This window comes from Epinephelus lanceolatus, chromosome 14, assembly GCF_041903045.1.
Source record: "Epinephelus lanceolatus isolate andai-2023 chromosome 14, ASM4190304v1, whole genome shotgun sequence".
Taxonomy (NCBI): domain Eukaryota; kingdom Metazoa; phylum Chordata; class Actinopteri; order Perciformes; family Serranidae; genus Epinephelus; species Epinephelus lanceolatus.
Genome location: NC_135747.1, coordinates 31,128,812 through 31,152,171, shown reverse-complemented (window position 1 = coordinate 31,152,171; position 23,360 = coordinate 31,128,812). Strand labels below are relative to the sequence as shown.

General features: G+C 42.3%; 1 protein-coding gene across 9 annotated transcripts in view; it reads right to left on the bottom strand.

Annotated features, from left to right (window-relative positions):
- Window positions 1-1,149: 1,149 nt before the first annotated feature.
- tbc1d4 (TBC1 domain family, member 4) overlaps window positions 1,150-23,360 on the bottom strand; it is a 54,024-nt gene continuing 31,813 nt past the window's right edge. For 6 of the 9 annotated variants that reach the window (XM_033617215.2, XM_033617219.2, XM_078174619.1 and 3 more), the window contains 10 exons: window positions 20,285-20,442; window positions 19,662-19,874; window positions 16,364-16,525; window positions 15,926-16,084; window positions 13,415-13,515; window positions 13,171-13,314; window positions 7,420-7,579; window positions 7,147-7,316; window positions 4,534-4,710; window positions 1,150-3,894 (listed from right to left, as the gene is read on the bottom strand). In XM_033617215.2, coding sequence (XP_033473106.1) covers window positions 3,664-3,894; window positions 4,534-4,710; window positions 7,147-7,316; window positions 7,420-7,579; window positions 13,171-13,314; window positions 13,415-13,515; window positions 15,926-16,084; window positions 16,364-16,525; window positions 19,662-19,874; window positions 20,285-20,442 — 1,675 coding nt within the window. In that variant the 3' untranslated portion in view covers window positions 1,150-3,663. Of the gene's footprint in view, window positions 3,895-4,533; window positions 4,711-7,146; window positions 7,317-7,419; window positions 7,580-7,762; window positions 7,890-8,008; window positions 8,197-13,170; window positions 13,315-13,414; window positions 13,516-15,925; window positions 16,085-16,363; window positions 16,526-19,661; window positions 19,875-20,284; window positions 20,443-23,360 lie in introns of those variants that run through there. The other 3 variants (XM_033617222.2, XM_078174623.1, XM_078174624.1) reach the window with 3 other exon arrangements.

The following is a 23,360-nucleotide window of genomic DNA, read 5'->3' as shown; positions in this document are numbered from 1 at the left end:
TATCCAACCTGTGCTAACTATTTAAGCTGTTTAACCATTACTTATACCATATATTTCAATAATAATATAATTATAATAATTATATAATTCAATAACTCATCACTATTAACTTTTTTTTTTTTTACTATGTATCCAATACTTTTAAGAATTAGCTAATCGTATTTGTCCATAGACATTTATCAATTACTTTTATTCATCATTCATCCAATATTTTTCATATTTCAACTGTTTATCAATTGGGCCTACTTTTTTGCTATATTTCTACATTTATTCAATTGAAGCTATTTCACTATTTTTCACTATCCAGTACTTTTATTAGCTACCCATTTAAACTGTTTATCCATTGCAGCACTATTGAAAGAATAAATGATCCACTCCTTTTTGCTATTTAACAATTTATCCATGACAATTTGTTTACCCTTAACTGACAATTCCAACTTTTTACATTACTTTTAGCCATAGATTTTAAGAATTAATCCATTATTATAAACTAACTATTTCATCAGTTTATCAAAAATACTTTGTGAATGAATTGTATTTCAATTTATTCATATAATTTTATCTATTTTCATTCATCCATTGTTTTTAGCTAAGTGTTATGATGTGCTAAATCCCTCGCTGACTTATTTCATGCACTCTTTAGAGCAATACAATACACAGTAGCTAAGTAGGGAACCCCTTGTTGAGAATACCTTGTCTATATCAAAGTGATTTCATCAAATAAGTGTCTTTATTTTATTCAACTAACACTGCACTTTTCATCAGAAGTCAAGCATGTGAGGAATATTTATTTAATTCACTACATTATGGCTAATTCAGAAATATAGCCTACAGTTGGTTGAATGTTTCAGATACTTTGTAAAGGTACAATTTCACAGAGGATTTTTTCCCCCACTGGAGACCTGTAGTTCTCTTTGCCCAAGGCGTTAACAAAAGTACAACTATTTGAAGGTCTTTAAATAGACTCTCTAAAACTGTCGAAGCCTTCCTTGGCCTTTTACGCAATAATACGTCTACACACAGAGACCATTTCAGCTGGAGGCTACGTCCTACACTTGAAGTGCTACCTTGTAGAGCAGAGAAAGGAACATGATTTCTTTATGAGAGGCTTACTGAGCAGGAAAGACATTCAGACATGAGTAGACAGAAAACAAGGCAAGGTGAAGTTTATTGAAGAATTCATGACAGTGTCTTTGTTTATGTGTAGCCCTCATGTTGACAGAAAAACAATCCATCTATTGTTGAGCGTCTTTCCTTTCAACACAGTGTTACAAGCACTATTTAGTAGTCAGGAGTCGGAGCACCTGATGTAAAATTACAACCCTTTGCTGACCACTCGGATGTGCTTGATATTAGATATTGACAAAACGGTCTTGTATCTCCGATTAATGGAGAATAAAGGCCATTATTTATTTTTGGCACAAAGGAATACGATGTGGACGACAAGTAAACAAGTCAACCAATGGTCTTTTCTTTTAAGTGTCAAGTTTTTCTGCCAGTATTTGGTATTTTTTCAAGCTTTTGTCTGAGTACAAACCTACAGAAAGCAGAAAAAGTGGAGTGACAAAAAAGTTAAAACATTTAACATATACACCACAGCAGTGTGGATGGATTCATTCACTTTGCATTCATTCGTTTTCGAAAAGCAACCACATCTTTGGTTCAAAGGTCAATTTATATGATGCACAAATACTGTATTAGAGCAAAAAAATACAGGCATAAAGAGGCAGGAAGCGGTGTAGGACTGTATCCTACGTGTCCTTCAACAGATTACGATTTTGATATGTTTAATTATCTGAACTGTTGAGAGTCCCTGTTGTTCAGAGGTGATGATTTAGGTATTATTAATGAGAAATTTGGTGCAAACCTTTACAACTACCAAAAGAACATTTTACCATGATAGCAAACGTTAGGGCGGATTTATCAAACTCGATGTGCATAACTGTAGCTCCTGTAGCAAGTGCTCTGGGTATATGCAACCACACAGAATTGCTTCAACATAAAAACATTGTACGCCAAAGGATATGTCTGCCTGGACTGAAGTTTGAGAATAAAAACTTTACACTGAAACAGACAAATGTGTCGCCACATGTAACCAAGGACAGGCAGGCTGGTAGACACTGTTAGCAAGTGCTTTTCTCATGATAGACATCACCTTGATTTTAATATAACGGTGTTTTATGAAAGCGGAGTCAAGCCCAAGACTGTTTTGCTTTCAATCAGTACTGGTGATGCTGAGTCAGACACGGAGGTGGGATAAAACAAAACTGAGGAGACAGCCAGGGACACGCTTTGAACTCATCCGAACCGTCTGCCCTTACAGTCAGACGATTCACCGCACAGACTGTTTGCATGCGAATGTGTGTGTGTACATATACTGTATATATTAGCTTCAGGAGAGACTCTTTCCCCACTCAAAAGGAAACTGAATTAAGTCTTTTTTATTTCCTTTGCAGTCTCCCTACTCACCTAAACACTTGAGTTTCACTGCAAACATAAAATCGGATGTGTGACCAGCAGTATTGCAACTGCAGATATGCTGTGTTGAAAATCTTGAGCCAAACAACTCGAGGTGTTTGTAGACCCACCTTCGACAACTACAGGAAGAGAGGGTGTTGCTAGTTTTGTCAAACCTCCAGCAGACAAAAACAAAAAATGCCACACAGACTTTTTAAAACAGGAGCATGTGATGTACATTCAGATCACTCCTCCGCATCTGTCTGTTTTTTTCGGTGCTTCCTGGGGTGCATGAACTCTGCCTTAGTCGTCTGAACGTGGTGCTAAAACGAGGCGACACCGCGGTCAGTCACACAGGAAACTGAGAAGGCAGACAACCTCACATCCTGCCTGAGCTTTGGAAGAAACACTTCCTCCTTAGAAGCAGCAAGTGCACGTACTAAAGATGTCTCACGTGAAGGCAGTGGTGCAGCGCTGAGGGCTGAGCAACGAGCTGCCATATGTGTCTGCAGAAATTTAAAGCCTAATATGGCAGACGTGCGCTCGGATGTTATCACTGTGATCTTTGGAGGGAAATTACATTCACAAAATTCAAGTGAACACGAGGAAATGACAAAGCAATGTGATCACAGAACAACAAATAACAGAGAGGCATCAAAGCCAAGATCATACACACTGGTAATGGCTTTAAGTTGAACCTGAGGTCCAAAAGATTGTTTGTCGACTTCTGTTTACTGCCTCTGTGGTGCTACTGAGACTGGTAGCAAAATGCATCAAGGCAGTGCTCGAAAAGATTTGCAGAGGCAGACACATTTCTCACTTGTGTCAATCTAAAAAAAATCCCCCTGTGATTACCAAAAAAGATCTGAGCAGACAAGGACGGATCTCACCTTCAAACTGGCAGTGAAACAGACCAGACAGAACAGCAGCTTTGATGCACTGATGGAGCAGCCTGTTTGCTAATATAACTGAAACCATCCTCCCACTGCTCTATTATATGCTGACAAACACCATGTATATATTTCCCATACAGTCTGCACGTCTCAAGTCCAGCCATCACACATTTACAAAAACCTTGCTGCCCTTGTGCAGCAGTTCAACAATAGCAGTGGAGCTCAGCAGCCTTCCACTAAAAGCAAGTCTCCATTTGTTCACTTCAGTCTCTGCCTGTGCGTCTGCCCACAGCAGCCAGCCCCCTGGTTGCCATCAGGGCTTCTTGGCTGCAGTTTTGGCTTTCCCGTTGGGTCCTGTTTTGATCTGGGTCATCTCCACATCTGTCAGGGCGTCAGGGGGAAGGCATGAGCGCATGCGTTCAATGGTCTTCTGGTAAGCTGCCCTCTCCTGCTCCAGAGAGCGAATCATGTGCTTCATTTTGCTCTCCCGAGAAAGGAAGTTCTCCACGCTCGTCTCCAGTGTCTGGATCTTCTGCCGCGCAGCCTGGAGGACACAGAATGTACCTCAGTAAAGACAAGGCACAAAACAAAGACAGAGGGGGGAACAAAAAGCACAGACGCTTCACACCCTGAGGACTCCACTAGAATTTATGACTTTTACCAGAAATAAAGCACAAAATCTCAACAACAGTGCGAACAAATATGACTGTCATTCATACAGAAATCAGGCAATTCACTTGTTAAATGTACAAACAGTAACCTTACAGTCTGAGAGTCCACTAATCTTTCTTTGTCACGTCAGACATGAGAGCAGCTCAATACCTCTTTGACCCTCATTAACATGAGGACTATCATGTGTGACTTTACCAGTCCTGCCTGACAGATTCACAAACTACTTATCAAAATGTTAAGAGCATTTGGAGAACATTCAGTGTTCAGTCCCTTTGTCTTGCTATCATTTTCACTGGGGTTTTAACTTGTGTTTTAGTGCCATCTGTGGGTAAAAAGAGGCACTGTCAGTGGCATCAGTGTGGAGCTTTAAAGCAGATATGAACAAGCTGCTCACATCTGTCAAAGGTAGGAATAATAAATTAAATATCTCCCATAATAACACATCAATTCCCTAAATGATGCTGCAGACATGGATGAAGGGATACAGGGGTTTGATTCTTCTCCCTTTTACCTGAAGTTTTTCCAGCAGGTCCATGTTCTGTTTCTTCAACTGCACATTTGTCTTTTCTAGTTTGTCGAGCCGCTCCGAGTCATCAGACAACGGTCCAGACTCTAACAGCTCGTCCTGCAGGACGTGGTACTCCACCTCGTACGCATGCAGCTGCTTGGAGATGTCCATCTCCATCACCTGGCAAACAACAGGTTACACAGTGAGACAGATGCTAATAACTGACAAGGTATTATAGTATACTTATACTGGTACGAAAACCAAGAGTAAGGCTGCGTTCACACCAAATCAGGCGATGCAGCAAGTTAGGTCGATGTCCAGTTTTGCCAGTCTGGTCTGGAGTACGAGCTTTAACAAGTTTGTCAATACGACACATCCTGGCATATTTAAAAGCAGCCCCCATCAGCAACCTGTGCTGCCGCTGCTAAATCCAACTTGTATTTAATTACTGCCTATTTGTTGGGAGTGGAGGGTGGACACCAGTTATGAAAATCTAATCTCCCCATCTCAGCAACTGAGTACTTGTTGTCAGTGAGTTTGTTTATGTTGGCTACTGTAGTATCTTTACTGCCAAAAAGAGAGTGCTCTCTAGGATGGTACACACGAGCTGTTAAAACATACTTTGTTTCTTTTACTCACTGTAATATTTAACGAAAGAAGGAGACTGTGGGCGTATTACTCGTTCCTGTGGACTGCAAGGGTCCTGGTGGTGTTTCAACTTTTTTCTACAGGCCCCACCACCGCAGTCTAGACGCACTGCCGTATTCAAATAAATGGAATGACTGGTGTTTTCATATAGTACCTGACTGGTGTGAATGCAGCCTAATGTCCAGCAAAGTCACTACATATAGAGAGTTTAAAGGATAAGTCAGTGATCTGAGATAATTACATCTTCAGTAGGAGCAAATGGAATTTGGTTTGAGTGCCACATACTGACTGGGAAAGTTGGAAAGTCCTGAAAGATGGGATAACACACTGTTGGTTCTGGTGTTTTCATTGGATTTGTTAACAAAACAAAAACATGCAATATCCCCAACATAATATTAGCACAGTTTACTCACAGTCACATCAAGAAAAATGACAACCACATCTCTACTATTTTCAAAGAGTGAAAGTTTGGCTAAACACACAGCAACAGTACTTCTGCAGGGAGAGACTGTAACAGAGAACATGCAAGTGCAAGGTATTATCTTAAAGGTGCTGTATGCAAAATTGAGCTAGCAGCTAACAGTGCTAACAGCGCAAATGTAACATAACTAATAGTCTAGGTTAAATCCAGCTAAATTTAATAATAGTGCCGTTATGTGTGCACTTTTTCTATTCATTTTGTGTGTCTATCTATGCTGTTGAGATGCTTAAAGTTCAGAATATATTCAGTTTGAGGAAGCGACAGTGCCCCCTGTTGTCAAAACTCAGTATCTGCGTGAGGTGGTAAATAGTGGAGGATTGCGGGTCATTTTCAGAGCGACAGAGGCTACGTAACTGGCTTGTCGATGTCCGTGGACAACTTACTGGCTTTATCTGTTTGTATATTCATTGTCTGTCGTAAAGTTCGCCATGTTTTTATTAAGATAAATATTCGTTTTTATTATTTTTGCCGCCAGTAAACATCGTCTATGTGCTGTTAGCTAACACTAGCATGATGCCATCTCTCCAGGTAGAAAATGAGCAGGTTGTCCACACGAGGTCACTCAACACCGCTGTCCTTTGCTATTTATCCCTCACTTATGAAGGGTTTTCCATGAGGTGAATAACTCTGGCTGTTACCACCATCTACCAGCTCTAAGTGGTTCATTAAAGCAGAAGAGGTCACACACAGGTCACACTAACAGTGCTAGCAATGCAACAGGGATGACAGAGCTAATAGTGTTAACGTGGGGGGCGTTATGCTTCTGCAAAGACACTGTTTCGCCACTGCGGGTCAAGACAATGTAATTCAGCAGCTGTATGAGTGCAGATCGGCGGCAATTAGCTAGCAAGCAGGACACAGGGACTCATATGCACTTATATGCATGTGCAGCCAGACCCTCTACCACAGCAACAAACAGAGGAGCTCAGATTACATCACACAGAGAAGTAGAGTGACTTCACTCTCCACTCAGGACGTCATTACTCTACTACATCTTTACATATCAAACAGTTGTTTGCTGCTAAATTAATGCTCTGAATGTTGCATACAGCTCTCTGAAAGACTGCAACTAAACAATTATTCCTCTATATAATGCAAATACACATTAAATAAAAAAAATACTGCTGCTTAGCAGTAAATCTGAAAATAAAAACTTCACTTTTTATATGTAATTTTGATTTGTTCTCCTCTCCAGATTTATCTAACACTGTATTTAAGCACGAGGTCTCACTGAGATTATGTCCTGCTTTCTGGTTAGTGTGATTACTGGCTCTCTAAGCCTACCGCCTCTCTAGCACAGAGTGGTCTGTTGCTATTCAGAAATAACAGACTGCTGTAATTAACCAATCAGAAACTAGCATTCAACAAAGCCCTGTAATAAAGCCGGGGTTAAGTGGCCACTAAGTTAAGTTTACATGTGTCATTGAGCTTAATTGTGTGGAAGCCGGGGACTGTATTTCATGCAGTGTCAACTTCCCACTGTTTACCTTTGCAATGGTCTGCTCCATCTGTGTCTGAGTGAGGGCGGGAAGTGTAGTTTTCAGGTAGTCCACGATGCTCTCAAAGCTGTCGCACTCTACTATCTCCCCCTCATGGCTGCTCAGCAGACAGAGGGCCACTTTGAAGATCACCCCGGTCCCTTGGACGAATACAAAATCTGAAGAGAAACAAACACAGCGAATAAAAGACAAACATTTAACTTAATTATTTTAAGGTGGTTTAAATGTCATTTGAAAAAAAAGCATTCTGCTGGAATATACCAAAGATGCGAGACACAAAGTTGAGGGGGAACTGTGAGGCAAAGAGAGTGAGGAACCACGGCGCTGCGTAGAGACTGGGGCAGATCTCGTGCTCCTCCAGGTGATTGTACAACTCGCGGTGGTAGTCGTGTAAGAGCCTGGAGAGCTGGTACATCTGAACCTGGGATAACACACACAAACACAGACAGACAGAGTGCATGGGCATTAGCACACACATTTAAACAGATAATAAACACGCAGGACAAAACATGCTGTGCCCAAACAAACTGGTCTGTCTGGATCTGCAGGGGGCAGAGTACCACAGAGAAATCTGAGAATTATTAGCTGGCAAATGAACATTTACCCACGCAGGGAGCTCCTTAAGTATCACCAGTGTTCTTGTCGAGACTCGCTCAGACACGCATCAAGGCCAAGCATTTGATGAGCTGTACTAACTCTTCAACAATGTAATGCAGTGATCCTGATAAGTGCTACGGTGAAAAGCACAGCAGACAGAAAAGAGAAGCAGAAGTTAGCTCGGGCTAAAATTAGACTGTTATCAGTCTTGCAGCTTCCTGACCGTTACAAAGAAGACAAGTGACACCTTTACCTCTGCGTTCTGAACCACCGCACACAGAAAACGGCATAGATTCCTCCTCGCTTTGAAACCTTTGGGTTAGTCTTTAAAGAGCAGAGCTGCCGTGTAGAGAGAGGCAAGAGGGAACTGCTTTGCTGAATGGTTACCTGATGTAGATTAAACATTACCACATCTGCTGATGCTGTCACCCCCGTGAGGTCAGCTGATGTTTAACAGAGACTAACAGAGCAGGCATGCAGGTGTGGTTTAAATAAGAGGTGGAGACACTTGGCTACTGTTTGCTGTTGCTAACTAATTACCCACACGAGAGCTTTCACAGCAGGCGGATGATGATGGCTGAAACATGAATCTTAAAGTCCAACATGCTTGTTGTTCACATAATGTTTCATAATTTACATTTAAGGGCACTTTGTGTAGAGTTTTTATGACACTGTTTCTCATTATATCTAATTATTCTGAGTGTTACATGTTATCTTGGTGTTACATGTCATTCTGTCCTACTTCTGTGTGTGTGTTTGTGTCTCCGCTCTGTGTGCTCCAGGTGCAGCTCACTGATGACTGATTGAGGACACCTGTGTGAAGGTGTGGGCTGGGTCTTCATCAGTGGCTCCTAAAGGCTCATTTATTCTCAACAGTAAGGCGTCTGTTACACTATTCTTTGTGGTGTATCCCACACTGTCAGCCCTTGTTGGGTTTTTTTCAGTTCAGCTCAGTGCAGAAGAGAAACAGAAGTGATAAAAGTAGATAAATGGCGAGAGACAGGAGGGAGTGAGAGCAAAACAATTTGATAGATAAGGTAAGAGTTTTCTTTAGCCATTAAGCTCATTAGCAGAAACATTTCGTGATGGTTTGTGTCATTGTTCACTGGCGTTCGGTAAATATACTCTGTTCTTTCAACATTGGATTGTGTTGTCAGTGTGCTAACTGGCTAACTAGCATCATGGCAGTCTTCTGGTTTCCCTTTTTGAATGACAGTTTCAGACCACTGCTGCCTGCTAGTATGGGGAGTTCTATCTTCTCACGCAGGCGCAGGGCACACATGCTAGATGGCCGTCAGCTTTAGTCTTTGTGGTGTGTTTTTTTTTTTTTTTTCTTAGCCGTGACACACGTGACGTGAGGCGACACAACAGTTGGCTCTATTTGTTTGATGTCGGTTTGGTGTGTCTGGGCCTTTTTTAGATGTGTAAATACAGATAGACAGAGCCTTCTGTTCATGGTCTGAGTTCATTTCATCCGTATTTGTGCACATTTTCTGGAAGCTTACCGATACAGACACAAACATAGGAGATGAAGAAGACATTTAAAAAATGGTTGAACGGAACAAATCAGTAATATAGCGAAGAGTTTTCCGTTCATGTCATGATGTATTTAATGTCCTCAGACAACCAGCATCTATAGTCGCCTCTTAAAAGGTACAATATTACGACCTCCTCACCGTCACCTCATTTGTTGTTGTCAGAAAGTTTTTACTCTGCCCTCTGGTGCCATCTGTTGGCTGTATCTGTGCCAACATAAGACGCATGGAAGTATGAGGGCGGTGGAGTTTACATTGTTTGAAACGGATATATCTATGGTTGTACGTAAAAGGAAGTATAAATGTGCCCTTACTAAATAAACAATAAAATATTATTCTGATGCATTCAACTCAGTGTCATGCCCCTCCTTACGTTGCGGCTTTCGAGTAACACTGGTGATAACTGCAGCAGTCTGTGTGTTGGTGTACTATCTCAGTGTCCCTTGGTCAGATGTGTTAGGGGAGCTGCAGTGAGGTAGCCTGGGAAACTGATGAATCTGCGGACTTACCCTTTACATCAGGGGTGCCCATTACGTCGATCGCGATCGACTGGTCGATCGCAAAGGCATTGTGGGTAGATCGCATGGCATTGAAAAAAAAAGTTGGCGCCAGCCTATCATCCGTCCTCACAATGACATCTGACCTGACCTTTCTCTGACACACGCGTCACTGCGCATGCGCATACAACTGCGCTAAGTGCTGCAAAACTCTAGCAAGCTAGCGAGTAAGAAAGGGGATAAAAATGAGTGGAAAAGCTGGACCAAGTAAAAAGCCGAAGACCTACCACTACCATACGGAGTGGGAGGAGGACTTCTTTTTCACAATGGCATTTTCGAAGTGCGTTTGCCTCATCTGTCAGTCTACAATTGCTTTACCGAAGAAGGGCAATGTGGAGCGCCATTTTCGGACTGTTCATAAAAACTACGACACCGAGTTCCCTCCGAAAAGCGAGCTGAGAAGGAGAAAGGTGAAGGAACTAAAATCCCAGCTGTCCGGACAGCAGTCATTTTTCTCACAGCTAACTTCAAAGGCAAGGGCAGCCACTGAAGCATCGTTCCGGGTGAGTCACTTCATCGTTAAAAACAAGAAATCCTTCCAAGATGAAGAGATGGTAAAAGAAGCATTTGTTGAAGCAGCCGACTCGTTGTTCCGAGACTTTAAAAACAAACCAGAAATACTAGCTTCGATCAAAGCTCTCCAGCTATCAAGAAGTACAGTAACACGGCGCAGTGAAGCCATGGCTGAGGATTTGACCCAGCAACTTTGGAAGGACATCGCAGATTGTGAGTGTTTCTCACTGCAGTTGGACGAGTCTACAGACGTGAGTGACACAGCACAATTGTGCATTTTTATTCGGATGGTGTTTACTGACATGACTGCAAAAGAGGAGCTGTTAACAGTACTGCCCATGAAAGAACACACGCGAGGAGAGGACATATTTCAGTCTTTCAAAAACTTTATCGAGAAAACCCAGCTCCCAGTCTGCAAATTGGTGTCCATCACCACGGATGGCGCACCCGCCATGGTTGGCCACTCGAATGGATTTATCGCCAAGTGCAGGGAGGACGATGATTTTCCGGACTTCCTCAATTACCACTGTATTATACACCAACAAGCATTATGTGCAAAAATGCTCAACATGAAAGAGATAATGGATGTGGCAACAAAGATCGCCTGTTCTATTCGGGCCAGATCTCTTCAAAGACGGCTGTTCCGTGCACACCTGGAGAAGGCTGAGTGCGACCACTCTGAGTTGTTGTTGCACACCGACGTGAGATGGCTAAGTCGAGGGAAATTCCTGCAAAGATTTCGAGAGCTCTTGCCGGAGATTAAGGAGTTTTTCCGTGAAGGTAAACATGCAGATTATAACCAACTAAATGACCATCAGTGGCTGCTGGACTTGGCATTTTTAACTGATCTGACCAACATGTTGAATGACCTTAATCTAGAGCTGCAAGGAAAAGACAAAACTGATCAATATGATCAGCTCAGTTAATGCTTTCAAACGAAAAATGCAACATCTCTCCTCAAAGCTCCACCGCCATGATTTGGCAAACTTCCAGAACCTCGCGGCAGAGCTGGAGACACAAGAGCAGTCATGTGCGCAGCTTGACAGTGCACGCTACATAAAGCAAATTGACAATTGTCTGTCAGAGTTCGACAGACGCTTTCAAGACTTTGCTTTACTCGAGCCAGTCGCTACATTCATGTGCTACCCTTTCCAGGAAGATGCTGAGGTTGTTTCACTGGCATCAAAAGTTGCAACACTGTTTCACCTGAACTCTTCTGGAGTGGAGGATGAGATTCTGACACTTCAAGCCGACATTCAGCTGAAGGCCAGAGCTCATGGACAATTCTGGAACTTACTCACAGAGGACAAGTACCCCAACATCAGGAAATGTGCTACCTTCTTGACTGCATTATTTGGCTCCACTTATTTATGTGAGTCAGCCTTTTCCCACATGAAGATCATTAAGTCCAAGTACCGTTCCACCATGACTGATGAGCATCTGGAAGTCTGCTTGAGGCTGGCTATCAGCAGCTACTGTCCGGACTATGCATCCCTGGCTGATTCCATTCAGTGCAAGTCATCAGAGTAAGGTAATGACAAAAAAAATGTACAGAGTTGTATTGTGCAATATAGGTTGATGCAGTAATGCAAGGTACACCAGCATATACTGTACATATAAAAATAATTCTCAATATATTTATAAATAATGTGTTTTGCATTTTTAGTAGGTGGTAGATCATTTTGACTCGGTCATGTCATAAGTAGCTCTCAGGCTGAAAAAGTGTGTGCACCCCTGGTTTACATGTTCTGGAAGAAAATCACATTTGCAATTTGGTCTGGCGACGTCAGGCTAGTAGGGAGATATTAGCTTGTATTACCATCTACCACAGCATCTTTTTTGATACGACTAGGCGGAAGCACCCGAATTTAAATATTCGACCTGTAATGCTCATTTTCAGGTTCATACTTGTATTGTGAGTTTCTACCAGAACATATTTACATGTTTTAATGTTCAAGAAACACTTTCTTTTCCTCACACTGTCTGTGCTGGGACACCTGTATTCACCCTCTGTCTGAGACGCTCTGTTTTAGTACCTGTCTCTTTAAGTCCCCCTCTCAGAAAAGCCCAGTCTGCTCTGATTGGTCGTTGTTTCTGGGTGTTCTGTATCTCGGCATATTTGCACGGCCATTGTAAATAACGGGAAACAGTGGCACTGGAAAAGCTTCTAAACACAACTTGACATGGAGGAGAAACTAACAAGATAAACATCCAAGATAACAGGTTTGCCTGATGTTAGCATGTGGCTACATGTAGCAGTGTACTTGCAGCTGGGGGAATGACTGTTAAGGAGAATAGTGGCACTTTCTCCTGATAAAATCACCAATCAAAAGTGCCAACACAACTGGTGCTGAAATCAGGGGAGAAATTAACATGAGCAACCAAGATGATGCGTTTCTTTGACGTTAGCATGTAGCTTCATGTAGCAGCATAGGCTACGTAATGCAAAGACCTGCAGTAGTGTGCCTGGAGCAGATGACCACAAAGAAATCTGTCTTAAGCTGACGGCAGCTCGTTTTGAAAGTAGAAAGAAATGTTGAAAACTGAGTATGTATTCCAGAAAATAAGAAATGGCATGATAGGTCCCCTTTAACATCCAGAGGATTTTTTTTTCCCACAGTACCAAATCCAAAGCTGTAATATGGCTCTAATTGACCTTTTTGAAGCTGAATGTTGGTGCAACACGTAATTATGTCTGATGCTGAACCCTCAGTGACCTTGCAGGAATTAAATGTACTGGATTCTGTAGCTAAATTGCTCATATACTTATACCATGTTCTAGTGGTTCATGCAGCCATCCGTGCACTGACCTGTAGAGAGACCATGTCAGGTCTGTACTGCTGCCTGATGCCGAGGTCATACATGAGGAACTTCAGCATGTCAAAGGCCTGTTCTTCACTCATGTGCAGCAGCAGCACTCCGGCCACAAAGCTGATACCCTGACAATAGCCGACCTGAGTGGCACAAAAAGAGAGCGCACATTATACTGTACATACCACCAGTGGCAGGACAGCGATGCACTGTGGGGAAAAGAACCAAGATAAGAGCACATACCTCTGTATCCAGCAGAGAGTAGGCTTTCAGGAGGTTGTAGAGGGAAAGCTGCCCTGCGCCCAGCTGGGCTGAGAAGTACTGGTGGGTGGGGAAGGTCCGGCCTGAGCAGGGAGGGAGAGATGAAGTTACATCCAAATATTTACAGTTTGTTTTCCTGCTAAAGACAGCTACTACCACTTCCCATGCCTGAAATATAAAGCAGTCAAATTCAGTTACTTTTCTTACAATTCCCTTTATCGATGCCCGCATGTTTTGACAGTTGCCTATTGCAAAACAACTGCATCAAACTCCTACGTCTACGCAGCTGGAAATTTATAGTGAGGGTCATGGCAGAGAGGAAGACACAGGGTGTTTCTCAAAGTCAAAGAAGGATCCTTGAATGGCTGAATCTCAAGGATGCTATGTCAACAAATCCGGACTGTTCCAATGTCAAGGATCCTTCAGGACAGAAGCCTTCATTCAGAAAATTTACAAGGGTGTTTATGTGTATCCTCGGTGGGTATAAAGTACCCACAATTCTTTGTGCATGATTTACTGGAAGTGATGGCGAGGCCTCTTCAATGAAACCTGCGCCAGCAGAGCTTGGCAGGATTTGGATACATATGTCATTTATTAGGGTCCAGGCAGCTAAGCTGCCAGGACACTATTGTAATCCTAGGTATTCTTCTTCTTTCTTCTTCCAAGGAAATCATACTTCCCATGGGTGAAAACTCACCAAACTTTGCACAAAGGTCCCGTCTCATGCCAGATATCCTCAGCTGTAAACTCAAGCCAATAGTTCTGATGGTGGCGCTACAGCAAGCGTCTGAAGTTCATAACAAATCAATCATATGTGCTAAAACTTTACAACTTTCATCAAACTGTAGCCCCAATACTGAAGAAACTTTTGTACACTTAAACCTATTAAAAATTATGAAGTTCATCACTGTTTTTTTCAAAAACTGTAAAACTTCTTAAACCTATCTCCTCCCACAATTTTTGCTCAATTGACACCAAACTTGCTACAGAGCATCTTCAGACTGTCCTACAGTGCATCAAAATGTTTGACTGTAAACGGTACTGTAAACATATACATGCAAATTCTTGCTATATAAATCTTCAATGTTCATGAAAAAATGACAATTCTCATGGAGTCATGGTAGATGATGTGTGGCAAATTTCAGAATTTTATCTCAAAAACTGAATTTTTGACAGCATTTTGAATTTTGCTCTAATGTGAACAATTGGAGTCAATGTAAAAATGGCAATTTTAAACATCAGTTTTTCACTTATGGAGCAAATCAATCATTGTTACAAACAAATTTCCAACATCTCCATGCTGTCTAGATGCAATATGTGTATTTTCAGATTTTTGTCTTAATAACTTTTTTTTACAGTGGTTTCAAATCTGCCTTTCCATGCACAGATGGCTGCTTTCCTATACAACAGTGAATGGCTTACTCAATTTGTGAAGCCACTGTTGAGTTGCTACTTGCCAATTAGCTCAGAGCAGTAGATGACCGTCTTAGGTTCCAGAGGTTGCTCAGAATTGCCTAAAAATGCCCGGACCCAACCCATCCATAATTTGGATTAATATCTCCAGGAGTTTTTATTTTACAAGCATATAAAATACTCATAATTTACACTTTCCAATGTGTCCACTGCTAAATAATGAGATTTTTTTTAAATATTGTGATTTAGATAAAACATTAAAGTGTTTAAATTAATCATTTACAGCAGTGATAGAGTGCTAAGTGCCACAAAAGTTTCATTTAGCCTACCTGCTTTTTTTTTTTTTTACAGTACAAGTACAATCCAGAAATATATTCTCCCTAAAAGTCATGTGACTCTTAAAATACATTAGAGAGTGCCAAAATTACCACCGTACCCTGAAACCCCCTCAGTCTGCGGAGGGTTAGTGACGCACTCGTTAGCCTGTTCTAATGTGTGTTCACTGAATGCTAGGAAGGACTCTTGCCTTGCCTCTGTAGGATCCTTCATCCTACCATGGAAGGATCCTTGACTTTGAGAAACACCAACAGTTCAAAGCTTCATTTCACAAAGACAAATGACTTTAGTGCTGCTTGTTATGTCTGTGAAATTATCATTTTAAGTCGGGGTGGAAACACCTGCAATATGCTGAAACATCTTTCTGTGCAACACAGGCAGGAATGCAATGCGTTTTACACTCTACACATGAGTGCCACCGCTTCAACTGAGCAGCACGACCAATATGTCCTGTTGTAATCAAATTAGCGCCACACAGGCTCAGCAGAATTTGTCTTTGACTAGAAAAACTTGAATAAAAAAGAATGCTGGAGAAATATTCCGTCATTTCATCTACTTTAATGATGACACGAACGATGCGAAGTGTGGGTGAACGAGTGTCACCTTTGCATTGATGCTGAAAACCTGTGTGGCCTCACTTTTTTCCCACACAGAAAATTGATCAGGGAATCCGAGTCCACTTAGAGGGCTCAAAAGGACCAAGTGAACACACCCTCTCTGTGACTGTTACAACAGCGTGCTCACCTAGATCCACCAGGATAGAATGCTGCTGTGCGGTGAGCTGCTTGAGCAGGTCGTGGTAGTGGGTGTCCGGGGCTTGCTGACGCTGGGGCAGCCTGTGACGCAGCCGGTGCTGATGGGAGAGGAGCAACCAGACCTCCCCGCGCCTGCTCTTGGGAACACCTGCACACAGAAGATGGAGACTGCATGTGATCATGGTCACACTGTATGTTTATAGATACACAAATAGCCTTTGTGAGGATGTCTTCACAACCAGTTTCTCTGACTTTCTAACACACAAAAACACACACATACCTAGTAGACACCTGGAGCCCTTGCCCTTCCGACCTGCAGGCCTTTTGCTGCATGTCGTCCCCTTTCCTGTCACTTTCTAGCTGCCTTATAATAAAGGCAATGAAAGCCTAACCTTAAAAATACCACACACACACACACATCTCTCACCTTGGCAGAGTGCACGATACATCTCCTCCTTGTCTTGTGGGACTGTCGTTCTGCCCGGGGCTGTCAGTTTTCTCTCCCACAATGCCTGCGCCTCTTTGGAGCACTGGCCCACTTCCTGGTAGTTCAGCTTCATCTTGCGGATGTGCAGCTCGTCCCTGCTCGCTGTAATACGATCACCAGGATGAAAAGATAACATGCTCGCCATCAGTTTGCCAGTTACGCTTCTGTTGTTGCATCAGAAAATCAAGAGCAAAGGCCAATAAAAGAGGGAATTTAAAAAAAGAAAAACCGTTCTGTCTTTTTGCCTTTGTGAAACAGGACGTAGCCGATTAAAAGACACCAGATGGGAGAGCAAGTGTGGCTACAGCGCCTCGCCTTTTGTCACCAGTTACCATTGAAAGCCTAAACACAAGCCACAATACCCACATTAACACTACAGATCCATCCTCATTGTGTCGGAGGCATAGAGAAGCTCCATCAAGATAGTGAGGAGAGGCATGACGGACAAAAGAAACAACAACACCACCATAAAAGTACGATCGTCCCTGAGCATGCAAACAAAGGGAGCTGAAGTGAATGAACATGATGATCAACACCCGCAGTCATGCAAAACATCCATCTGCCTTGATCCCAAGGACTGCTTTTATATCTCTTACCTTCTATGGAAAAGGGTTATTCACAGTTAGGTCCTCAGACCAGCATTGGTGTCATAGCAAACAAAAGGAAAGAGATGTGTTGGTATAATGTAATGTGAAAGCTACAGTTTGCAGCATCCCAAAGCTGAAAAAAAAATCTCTTCTCTTTTTCTCTGAGAGCAAATATTTGAGCTAGACGTGCATAAAACTGACACATATTACGATCTTCTTTAATGCCAATATCTTTTACAATGCTGAGTTTACTTCACTTCACTTTAAAGGTGCATGTCTGATAATAAAGCTGCTAATTAAGTGTCCCAAATGGCCTCCACTTCCTCTCCACTCCATCCTCCTCCTGCCTGTTAACTTCCTGTTTGGAGACAAGTGGCTGTGAGGGGAGGAGAGGAGAAAAGGAGTGCTAAAATAAACTTTGCACCCTTTATAACCTCGGCCATTAGAGGGCGACATTTCCAAACGCTACATCCTGTTATTTTAACTATTTACTGTTGTTGTTTGTCCCCTGATAACATGTACCTACTGAGTGTTTGTTCAAGTGTGTTTGCAAATCTGCATGCGCTCACATGTGCATGTGTGTGTGTGTGTGTGTGTGTGTGTGTGTGTGTGTGTGTGTGTGTATGCAACACCAAAACATTTTGCTCTAAATATAGCCGTGCTCCAGAATCTCAAGCCGAGATGGCAGCACTTGACGTCTCAAAATAAACAGCGTTCTCTGCCTGTCTCATAAAGCTTTGGTTAGGAATGACAAAATGTTAATTGTGAGAGTGTGTGGTGAGGACTCCTCAGTGTAGAGCTTTTAATGGTAGGAGAGTAAAAAGGGAGAGGAGTGGAAGTCACCACTGTGATAAATGGCTTCACAACCTTAAAGGGGAACTACACCCATTTTCAAAATTCATACACGTTATTCTTGTGTTCTAAAGACAATCCAAATATATTAGTTAACATGAATGGCTCTCTCCCAAATCCAAAAACTAGAGTGTTGACACTCAGATTTGTGATGTCAAAGTATAAAGTCTGGAGCTGCTCCGTGGACAATGAATCAGAAAAGATGTTCTAGATCAGTGGTTCTCGACCTTTTTTCATGTTAAGGGCCCTAAATTGATACACACTAGGTCATGGAAAATTAATTGGCAACTATTTTGATAAATGAATTGACACTTCGCTAAGTCCCACCCCCTGACACAGACTGGCCAATTATAGCATAGCATCGGGCCGGCTCAGACCAGGGTCTGACAACAACACAGCTGTGCTCCATTGACTCTAATGCAGTCGTTTCAGATTTCCTTCATTTTCAGGCTGGTTTTGTGGATTTGGAGCTAAATGTTGTGTCTGGGGCACGTCGTGTATTAATGATACTCGTTACCTGGAGAGGTTGGAAAAAGATATACGTTTCTTCCCTGTTCCAAAACCAAAATCAAACCCTGAAAAGTGTAGGGTTAGCTAGCTAGCTACTGAAGATATAGCCTACTGAATGTATACACATGCTGCTTTTGCTTGTAATGATTAGAACAGTGAAACAAAGACCGACCCTGCTGTACAGGAACCAGTGAAGGGAAACAAGGAAACTGTTCTGGATTTCTGAACTGTTGGCTGGATAAAACACACCATTTGAAGACGTCACCTCAGGCTCTGGAAAAGTACACAGGGCATGGTACACTACTTTCTGACATTTTACTGACAAAATGATGAACCCATTAATTGAGATAATAAGGAGCAGATTAATCACAAATGAAAATGAAGCTCTGGCAAAAGTATGGTTCTTTTTCTGCCCACAGTTCCTCCACCTCCCATTCACCACCTAGCCTTCTCTGGTGCAGCCTCAAAGTCATCAACAGCCACCTCCACCAGTGTCTGGACTCCATGTGGGGATTTATCTCTATCTATCTGTCGCTCAGATGTCCCACAATCACAAATAATCTCCCTCTGGTGTCTAAGCGCTTAAGACTTCTGTTAAATCTTAATCAGCACAAATCATCTGTTAATCTGTACACTCATATTCTGTATTAAACATAATCTTTATTTCATTCTTCTGTCTCTCCTGATTGAAATAATTGTTGGTTGCCCTGTTATCAACAACTGAGGAGATAAAACCTCGATCTGAATAGTCACATTTATGACTCTTATTCATATTTGGTTCACTTCTGTAGTTAAAACAGTGAAAATGGACTATTCCCCATTTTTCCGGGACCCCTGGAACTCCCATAATGACCCCTGGTTGAGAACCACTGTTCTAGATGACACTGAAAGCAACCACGGGACTTTTGCGCGTGTATGGGCACATTTTTTTTTTCAAAACGGAGAACACTACAGGCTCCCGTTCATTGTCTACGGAGCCGATTGAGACTTCTACTTCATCTTCTGGTTTCAGGCTTTGGGAGAGAGAGTAGCTCATGTTCACAAATATCAACTGAACTTTCCTAGGTCATGGAAATGACTAGTTTAGGTGCTGTTGCCCTTTAACAGTGGAACCCATTGTGTGCTGATTTCAATAAGAACATTGCCGTGACTGATCATTAATACCACCAGTGTCTGCAGAGAAACAAACACACTAAACATTCCTCCTTTGTGTCATTCATGTGACCGATGGAGGAATGGCTTCAGGGTGTGTATTGTAGTTTATGTGCACAGTAGTAACTGAAACTCACCCTCCAGCCTCTGGTTCTCCTTTTCCATGCGCAGCAGTAGTATCTGCTGGTGGATGGCAGTCTTCCAGAGGGCCCGGTAGTCAGCCCCCGTCTTTTTGGGCCTCTCCCCAGACAGGGGGTCACCTGCCTTTGGCAACAGAAGCTCCAGGGGATCCAGACTTGAATCCAAGCCACGAGGGGAGAGAGGCAACAGCTCCCTGCCATCAGAGCCGTCTGGAACACAGCATCCAAAACATCAGCAGGAAGTATGTGAAGAAATATGTCACAGTATTCTATATGAGCAATAAATCTAATGACTACGTGTGCTATCAGAGTTCTTGGTGCTTGTTGGTGAAGATATAGACTATATTTTAAAGCTAGGACCATGCTGTGTAGGAGGATCATTTACACAAGCTTCATTATCAGTGTTTATCTGACAAAGATGAAGTGGCTAAATTCCTCTTTCCTTTTCACCCTTGCTCCTTTCCCCATATATGCACGCAATCTGAGAGTCTCTCCACAAGAATCAAATGTCCTCCCTGCCTTCGACTCATTTTCTATGCACTTGTGGATTATTCAGAGCGTATTCACTGTGCATCGTGTTGTTCCTTGCCCCAACAGCTTGAGGGATTATGTTACCAAACCTGTGTGCTGCATGGATGCAGACGGCTTGATCATGGGCGAGGCGACCCTCAGGAAGATCTTCTGTCTCCAGGAGACCCTGCGTGGGGTCGGGGGGAGACCTCCGCTCACTGAGTCGCTGCTGCAGCCAGACAGGGTCCTCTTCCTGCCTTCCCCATTGCTGCGAGAGAAGACGGCAGCGTCACAGACACCCGATTAATGAGTCAGGTTTCATCTTGCACCGGCATTCTTTCAGCAGCTTTTAAGAACGCAGGCACACACACAGACATCCGCCAATACACAACCGCACAAACATGTAACCTCTTCAATCTGAAACCCAATACAAGCCTCTCATCATCACACTGGGAGGTGATGAGAAATGGTTAAGGTGAGCTTTAAACACAGTGATGAAAAACATGTACCAGGCATCGACTGGTCCCCAGTGTCCATGTTAATAAGGCAGAGGGCAGTGTTGTGTTAATGACAACAAACATCAGCCACAGCTGAGGGGCATGCGTGCTTCATTTTCTGGAAAAGAAGTTTGTTAGTGGAGGAGAAAACTTAGTTACTGAGCTGCTGCAGGTACCGAAAAACTTAAAGGGGAACTACACCCATTTTCCTATGGTATAACACAGTCCAGACAACATAAGCAATTATTTCCATAAACAAAAATGAGAGGGATAAACCTCAAATTTATGATGCCGTTAAGTACCAAGTCTGGAGCTGCTCCATAGAGAATGAATTGGGAAAGCTGTTAGAGATGACATTAAGAGCACCCGGGGGAATTTTCTAAGTACATGGTAACATTTTCTGTTCCATAATATCCAGGCCTTGAAATCCACAACTGCCAACACAACAATGCAGACAGTTTTGCGAACTTGGCAGGAGCTTAACCAAATCCTATAAGGTGCAATTGCAACAACCAAAATAAAGGGCTTCGTCATATGAAGCAAAGTTAACATATGAGAACGGGATGTGAAATGGAGAAAAGACAGCAGTCCAGCTTCTCTGAGAGCCTCTCCAAGTAGGAAATTGGTCTCAATATATCAGTTTTCTTTCTTCTCTTTACATGCATAATGATGATGCAGCATGCAGTTACCAACTACGTACCACAACATTAGTAGTAAAATAGCAGCAGAATTCAAGTAAATGTTCCGGCACGAAGCTTTTAATTTGAAGGGAACAGCCATTGGGAACCATTGTGCTAAACCATTTTTACGGTTTTCCGTCTCTCTTGCAGTTCTCTGTCTTGTTATTCATTAGGATTATTTCATTTTAGTGCATTCTGCCTGCAGTTTACATGTTATGCATTTAGTATATGATGCATTTGTACAAATAATCCTGGCACCAATAATTTCTTTTTTATCTTTATTGTTTGTTCGTTTGTTTTTAAAGACAACAGTTTTGCAAATGAAAATTCAGAGTGAATGGTAAATCCATTCACAAATTATTGTTTGATTTATTTTTTTTTCCAAGATATTTTTTGGGGCATTTTTTGCCTTTAATCGATATGACAGTCAAGCGTGAAAGGGGGAGAGAGAGGTAATGACATGCAGCAAAGGGCAACAGGCGGCAACAGCCTTGTACATGGGGCGCCTGCTCTATCCACTAAGCCACCAACACCCCATTGTTTGATAATTTAACTTTTAAATTGAAATATGTCTGAAAATACAAATGTAGTATGAATCCACATTTTTTACCTTTTGCAACTTGAGTTTGTGGAAGTGGATTTTCCTTCCTCACCTACCTAAAATAAACAGGTCAAGACTGCAGCCTGAGGCTAATATAGCCCTCTGCCTGACACCCTCCATTCACCCCAGGATATGCAAGTTATGTGCTGCTCACCAGAGTCAGACATAAGGATGTTCCTAACAACTAGTCTCTGTGACGTTTAAAGTAGGGCTGCCCCCTTAATATGAGTCGACCAGAAAGGTCATTAGTCAGCAAGATTTCATTAGTCGCTTAGCTGCAGAAAAAAAACAAAACATACAACTCCGTTAGGAGCTGCGCCTTGTCAAAATAAATCAAAACCTATATGACTGGACCATGTGGGAGTTTAATTTGAAAGGACAGACACAGGAAGTGTCCACGCTCAGCAATCAGACAGGAGTCAGGTTAATTTCCAGGGCTGGTACCTGCGGTTATTCCACAGGCTAGTTAATAACATGTCGGGCAGGAAATCCAAAGTGTGGAATCATTTTGAGAAGGTGAAGGACGAACCCAAGGTGATATGTAAACTCATCTTCATTGGTCGACTACAAACATGACGTATCATCTGAAACATGGAAGTAGCTACATGCCCATTAGCCCACAGTGTCATTAACAGGCGGCTCGCTCAGTGTGTGACGTGCACTTGTAGATAAAATATAGGCCTATATTAATGAAGGTTCATTAGTACAGTTTTGTATTTCTCTGTTATGTAGCACAGTGTTAACAATGTTACTGATACTATTCTTTCTCACACCTTCAACTCAAACCATTACTAAGGAGGAAGCCGTCCACTAATACAGTAAAGCTTAAGGCTTCACTGTGCCTTCCGCGTGTATCTTTAACATTCAAATATGATGATTAAATATATGACTCTGTTCATAAATATTATTTTAATAGCTTGGTACTGTATGCATCATAAAAAGCATGTTTATTCACAGCACTTTCCGTCGCCCAACACATTACTGTAGGCCCAGTTTAATATGCAGCTTAGTTTATACACTACATGTCGTAGGAGGTACCTGCTCCATCTGTCTTTCAGCTAAGAGGTCCTTGGCCTGCAAACCATTGAACACCCCTGTATAAACCAAAGCTGCTGAAAGTGAAAATCTCAAGAATGAAAGAGATTTCAGAAAGGACAAACTCAAATTAACTTTTTCATTCAGTCAAAAAAGAACAAGCTTTTTAGGTTTCTCTTGGAGGATCACTTGATAGCTACAGTAAGCTTGGTCAGCACACAAGCGCCCGTCTGAACATGTGGACAGTGAAAAACAGGAAGTGACCTTTACTGAGACAAATGTTACGTAGGCCATGGCTTCACTCTGACAGCTCTTCTGCACATCGCTTTTTTCACAGGCTAAAATTCCTCACTTGACAGATTCCCTCTTATTA